The sequence below is a fragment of the Pan paniscus genome, chromosome 1, assembly GCF_029289425.2.
Source record: "Pan paniscus chromosome 1, NHGRI_mPanPan1-v2.0_pri, whole genome shotgun sequence".
Lineage (NCBI taxonomy): Eukaryota > Metazoa > Chordata > Mammalia > Primates > Hominidae > Pan > Pan paniscus.
In genome coordinates, this window is record NC_073249.2 from 181,004,823 (window position 1) to 181,011,883 (window position 7,061).

The 7,061-nt window shown below is 48.4% G+C and overlaps 1 protein-coding gene across 4 annotated transcripts in view; it reads right to left on the bottom strand.

Annotated features, from left to right (window-relative positions):
* The window catches only part of MAST2 (microtubule associated serine/threonine kinase 2), a 238,055-nt gene extending 235,268 nt beyond the window's left edge, over window positions 1-2,787 (bottom strand). For all 4 annotated transcript variants that reach the window (XM_008965226.4, XM_008965228.4, XM_034964012.3 and 1 more), the window contains exon 1: window positions 1,031-2,787. In XM_008965226.4, coding sequence (XP_008963474.4) covers window positions 1,031-1,207 — 177 coding nt within the window. In that variant the 5' untranslated portion in view covers window positions 1,208-2,787. The remainder of the gene's footprint in view (window positions 1-1,030) is intronic.
* Window positions 2,788-7,061: the final 4,274 nt, after the last annotated feature.

Below are 7,061 nucleotides of genomic sequence, written 5' to 3' on the forward strand. Positions count from 1 at the left end.
CTGCACTCTCCCCTGGGTGACAGAGCGAGACTTCGTCTCAAAAAAAAAAATGTCTAAGGAAAATGCTAATTTATCTGAGAGAAAAGAGGTAAGAGACCTATAAGAAGTCTTAAAACATTCAAGGATGAAGTCAGTAGGATCCCGAATAGAGCTGAACAAAAGGAAAGCTGTCACTAGAGTTCATTACTACAGAACATTTTTCTGTAAATCCAACAAGACCAAGTATCACTTATTCTCCTTTCACTAAACTTACTACCGCTACTAGTGGCAGCTTCTCCTGCCTGATAAAACTGACCTTTATCCCCTACTCATAAATACACCTACTCTTGACTAATAAATTACATAAACATATCCTGTTCATTCAGAAACTCCATGAATATTTGTATGCTGCTGTGTTTTCCCAGTAATGTGTTTTCAGTGGAAAACTAGCAGGCAAACCATATATCTACGAATTCTGTTCACAAAATTGGGCTTAACACTGCTCACATGCAGGTGTTTCACAAGTGCTTTCTTGTGAAATAGATGGTTGGTAAAGAGAGCCTTAACAATGATTGTGAACACACTGGTACAAAAGTATAATGATGGCCAAATCAGAGAATGCTTGGGAGTGTCATCCGTTTTTACAATTTTAAGGACAACCTCTAGGAAACAGGATAACACTATATCAAATTGACTTACATCTTACTCTATTTAATCCTATGGATAACTCCTCAACGCCTCTTTAGTAAGCCTACTCGTTGCAGCTCACACACTCAGCCCACATTCCAGCGTCCTTTCGCCCCATCCAGAACCCCTGACTATCTCTTGCACCAATTTTTCATTCTTCTACTCCCCCATTTCCAATACAACCCCAGGCCACCACTTCCATTTCTCCACTCCCCATTTCTCGGCCTCCCCAGACCTCCCACTCCTCTCCGCGAACTACTCAGACCCCACCCCTCCAAAGCTCCAGCCCGGGTCCTCCCGCCGAAGATCCCCTCCCCCACGGCTTCCATTCAGGTTCACCCTCCCGGATCCCAACCCGCCCTACCTGCTCCTTGCCCTCGGGCCCCGCGGGGCCCGTCCGCTCCTCCAGCCGCTGCCTCCCGGGCGGCGCTCGCCGGCGCGGCGGCAATGACTGGGACAGCTCCGCTGCCCGCTGAACTCCATCCTCCCGGCGGTCGGGCGGCGGCAGCTGCGGTCGGTCGCGGCAGCGGCTCCGCTTCATATCTGCAGCTGGGGCCCGCGGGCGTCAGCGCCGCGACTGTCCCGGCTCCGCACTGCCCCGGGCCGCAGCGCAGCCGCGCCAACCACCACCCGCGGCCACCATGGCCGGGCGGGCTCCCTAAGCCACCGACCCCAGCCCGCGGCGCCTTCGAGCCTTCTGGGGCCTCCGGCGCCGCGACCTCCTCTGCGCTCCTCACGGAAGAAACAGCATCGCTGCCGCCTCGCCTTCTCCCACCCAGCACACGCTGGGCAGGCCACCCGCCGCCGGCTCAGCCGCCTGCCTACAGCCAGCCTTCGGCCGGCCCCGCCCCTCACGCGCGCGCACCGGGAGCCCGCCCGCCACCTCCGGCCGCGCGCCGCCTCCCGCGCACGCGCCAGCGAACGGTCGCAAAGGACCCGCCCGTGGCCCTGGCGCGCAGTCGGAGGACCAGAAGCGGGCGGGGCTCTCGCCGCGCCGGCAGCGGCTGCGGACTCCCATTGAATCTTTCATTCATCCATGCATGAAACTGCTGGGCCAAGCTCAGTGCTGGGGACCCAAAAATGAGTTCGAGTCGATCGGTGTCCTCAAGGAACTAGGGAGAGAGGGGCCGGGAGCAGGAAGGAGACAGAATAACACAACTAATGAATAGAAGGCTAATGCATGCCTTTTTATTTAGTGCCTGCCAACTCTCACCTAATTCTCACATCACACTTAGGAGGCAAATCTGCGCATTCTCATATTACAGATAAAGAGACTAAGGCGAAGTGAAATGCACCAGGTCACCCAGCAAATCAGTGATCAAACTAGACGGAATTCTGGCTCTTCTGTCCCTTTCCACCGTGTTTGCTCTTTCCGGACAGTAAGACAGTGTGGAAACGCCTATAAAAGTGGAAAAAGTGATGGATTCCTTCTGGGAGGAGGAGAGGACAAAAAAGGCATACAATGAAGTCATCGTGTAGAGCCCAGCCCAGTCTGCTGTGGCCTGGGTAGCCTGACCTGCTGCCTGCAGTGACTCATCTGCTCAGCAACGTGTGGTGGTAGCTCAGCTCTGGCCTCCCTCTGGCTTCAGCTGGTCTGCCACATGTTGTGTTTTTCCTCTTTTGACCTAGAAGCCTTGCTTAAAGCCTTCACCCATTTGTCCTGGGCCTCTTCCCTGACCCCTTTCTGAGTAATAAAAATAGCCAACACTATGGAGTGCCCACTGGATACCACACACTGTGCATTCAATTCAGACATACACAAACAAGAAGTAAGTTGTATTTCCATTTTACAGTTGAGGAAATAGGCTCAAATTACATAATATGCTCAACATCACACAGCTTATAAGTCCAGAGCCAGGACTCAAACCCAGGTCTGTCAGATCCGGACAGAAAGACAGTGCGGAAACACCTATAAAAGTGGAAAAAGTGATGGATTCCTTCTGGGAGGCCGGGAGGATGCACATAACCAATGTGCTCTACGGCCTGTCACCAGCCTGCTCCTCTATTCCCTGTCCCAGTTCCTTACCACCCATCCAGTTGCCTCAACCAGAAACCTGGAAATCATCCTGGACTCCTTCCTTGTCCTTTCCTCACATCCAATAAATGAACAAGTCTTATTGCCTCTATAACCTCACTATTTCTCCAATCTGCCTCCTCTTTCCGTCCCATTGGCACCACCTCAAGTCTCATCTTCCCTCAGCTACTTGACTGAGAAAGCCTTCTAACGGGTTCACTTATGCCAGTCTCATTGTCTTTAAACTCATCCTTCAAAAAGCCCTCACAAGACTCTTCCTATATGTTACTTGCTTGCTTAAAACAATTAAATGGACCGGGTGCAGTGGCTCACGCCTATAATCCCAGCACTTTGGGGGGCCAAGGCAGGCAGATCATGAATTCAGGAGATCGAGACCATCCTGGCTAACACAGTGAAACCCCATCTCTACTAAAAATACCAAAAAATTAGCCAGGCGTGGTGGTGGGTGCCTGTAGTCCCAGCTACTCAGGAGGCTGAGAACTGCATGAACCTGGGAGACAGAGCTTGCAGTGAGCCAAGATCGTGCCACTGCACTCCAGCCTGGGTGACAGAGCAAGACTCCGTCTCAAAAAAAAAAAAAAGAACAAACAGTTAAATGAGGCCGGGCACGGTGGCTCACTCCTGTAATCCCAGCACTTTGGGAGGCCAAGGCAGGTGGATAACGAGGTCAGGAGATCAAGACCATCCTGGCCAACATGGTGAAACCCTGTCTCTGCTAAAAATACAAAAAATTAGCTGGGCGTGATGGCGGGCGCCTGTAGTCCCAGCTACTCGGGAGGCTGAGGCAGGAGAATGGCGTGAACCCGGGAGGCGGAGCTGGCAGTGAGCCAAGATCGCGCCACTGAACTCCAGCCTGGGCGACAGAGCGAGATTCCATCTCAAAAAAAAAAGCAATTAAATGAATCTCAAGATGAAGTGTAAACTTACTATGGCTGGCAAGGCCATCCAAATCTGGCCTCTACCTCCCTCTCCTTCTCCCATTAATCCATGCGGTGACAACTATTTATAATTATTCCAGCTACATGTACAGGGTCTGTCACATCCTTAGTTACAAATAACAAACAACTCTGACTATCTTAAGCCTAAGGGGTAATTTCTTAGAAAGCTACATAGAATGGATCACAGAGCTGAACAGAGATAGGAGAAAAAGGCTTACGTAGCTGGCAGGAAACAAGGAGCCCCCACAGACTGAACCTCAGGGACAATCTCAGGACACTGCTGTCACAACCACCAGGCAATGAGCTGCGCTGCTACTGTGCACCCCTGCAAAGTAATTCTAACCCTCTCTTCATAGTTGCATCATCATTACAGATCAACAGTCTCTGGCAGGAGAACCCACTGACTCAGCCTTGGTAACTTAAGGACCAGAACCCATTCTACCTTCTCACCTTCCATACTGGTACTGCGAGAGTTATTGGGCAGATAGACTCTAAGCTAGTCCTCCTGCTCTACCTGCTTCCCAGTATTTTACACCTTTATGTAATCCCTTCCCATGAATGGAGATGAGGCCTGTGACTTGTTTCCAACCAATAGAATACAAAAAAAGTAAGACGATATCATTTCCTTGATTATGTTACATTATATAAGACTCTATCTTGCTAGAAGACTCACTCTTGCACTCCTAATGGCCTTGACAAAGCAAGCTGTCATTCTCTGAACTGCCTATGGAGAGGTCCATGTAGCAGTAAACTCCAGGCAACCTCTAGGACAGCCTCTGGCCCAACAGCACCAAAACAAAACAAAAAACTCTGCAGGTCCAATCCTACAAGCAGGCGGAAATGAGTTCTCCTAACAGTGAGACTGAGCTTGGAAACAGGCCCTTCTCCAGTTGAGCACCCAGATGGGAACACAGCCCACACAACTGGGTGGAAGCCTGATGAGACCCTGAAGCAAAGAACCAAGCTAACACAAATCTAGACAGAAACTGTGAGATAATAAATGCATGTTATGTTAAGCTTCTAAGCTTGTGGTAATTATATATTTGTATTACATGTTAATACAAAACTAATACAGCCAGATACTTTCTCAGCCTCCCATCAGTCAGAAATGGCAATGTGACACAATGTGGCCCACATCCACTTTTTTTTCTTTTTTTTTTTTTTTTTGTGATGGAGTCTTACTCTGTCACCCAGGCTGGAAGTGCAATGGCTCAATCTCCACTTACCACAACCTCCGCCTCCCAGGTTCAAGTGATTCTCCTGCTTCAGCCTCCGAGTAGCTAAGATTACTGGCGTATGCCACTGCACCCGCCTAATTTTTGTATTTTTAGTAGAGACGGGTTTCTCCATGTTGGCCAGGCTGGTCTTGAACTCCTGACTTCAGGTGATCTGCCCACCTCAGCCTCCTAAAGTGCTGGGATTACAGGCGTGAGCCACCACGCCCGGCCCCACATCCACTTTTATACTTGTCTTCACCAGCTCAATAAGTGACAAGTCAATTTTTTTTTTCAGTTGCTCAGGCCAAAACCTCGGAGTGATCCCTGAGTTCTCTCTTTCTCACATACTTCATATCCATTCCACTGGCAAATCCTGTGCAAATTAGTAGGATATTATAATTAGCTGAGGGAGAGGTGTTAGTGACTAGTACTGAGACAATGATAACGGGGACGGACGAACACAGGTGGACTTTAGAGAGATCCAGAAAGTAGAAACCACAGGACCTGTTAACTGCATCAAAGGTGCAGAGAGAAAGAAAAAGCCCTAAGAATGATTTCCAAGTTTCTGGCTTGGACAACTGAGGTCGGGAACAGAAGAGGGAAAAAAAGTGTGAAACAGATTATGGTCAATTCCATTTTAGATGTGTTTGCTCTGAAGTGCCAGTGAGATATCCAAGTGAAGATGTCTAGTAAGCTACTGGTTACACCAGTGTAGAGCTCAGAACTGAGGGCCACCCATAGTTAGATGTTTAACCGATATGAACAATACCATACTCTTAGAATATAAATGTGATCACATTACTTTTCCTTATTCTAGTTAGGCCCCTTATGTCATATTATTAGGAAGCCTAGTATCTCCTCCTTAATTATCTAAGAACTCCAAAATTGTTTTATATTCTAAAAGTTAAGTATGGGCTGGGCACCGTGGCTCACACCTGTAATCCAGAACTTTAGGAGGCCAAGGTGGGATGATCACTTGAGCCCAAGATTTTTTTTTAAATTATTATTATTATTATACTTTAAGTTTTAGGGTACATGTGCACAATGTGCAGGTTAGTTACATATGTATACATGTGCCATGCTGGTGTGCTGCACCCATTAACTCGTCATTTAGCATTAGGTATATCTCCTAATGCTATCCCTTCCCCCTCCCCCCTGAGCTCAAGATTTTTGAGACCAGCCTAGGTGACATGGCAAAACCCCATCTCTACAAAAAATACAAAAACTAGCTGGGCATGGTGGCACATGCCTGTAGTCCCAGCTACTCAGGAGGCTGAAGTGGGAGGATCACTTGAGCGTGGGAGATGGAGGTTGTAGTCAGCCAAGATCACACGACTGCACTCCAGCTTGGGTGACAGAATGCGACCCTGTCTCAAAAATAAAAGGTAAGTATAGCAGTTATCTATTGTCATATAACAAACTGTCTCAAAACTTGTGGCTTAAAGCAACAACCATTTATTTAGCTGACATTTTTGTGAGCCAACTGGGCAGTTCTTATGGTCTGGTCCAGTTTATCTAATCACTGCTAGGCTTGCTTATGCATCTGCAGTCGGCTGAGGGCTGGCTGGCTGGTGGCTAAGTCATCTAAAATGACTTCTGTCACACATATGGCAATTGGCAGGCCATTGGCCATGGCAGTGGGAATGACTAACCCATATAGCTCTCACCATCCTTCAGGCTTACTTGGACTTCTTCACATGACAGCAGTGGTAGGGGGTCCCGTGAGGAGGAAGAGACAGCAAGCCGCAATGTGAAAGCACTTTTCAAATCTCTGTTGATGCCACATTAGCAACTGTGTCATTGCCAAAGCAAGTTATAAGTCACAAAGCAAGTCATTGCCAAAGCAAGTCAGTGTGGCCAGGGACTAAAGTTACATGGCAAGGGGGAATAGATTCAGGGAGGGGAAGAACTTGTGGCTGTCTTTGAAATCTACTTCAGGAAGATCAGTCCAACTTCCATAGCCAAATTCAGCTATAATTAGATCAGTCCATTGGCATCTTTGCTCCCTGGGACCATATTATGGACTGAATGTTTGTGTCTCCCCCAGATTTGTGCGTCAAAGTCCTAACACCTAGTGTGGCTGTATTTGGAGATGAGACCTCTAAGGAAGTAATTAAACTTAAATGAGGTTTTAAGGGTAGGGCCCTAATCCTATGGGATTAATGTCCTTATAAGCAGAGACACCAGAGCACTCACTCTCTCGAG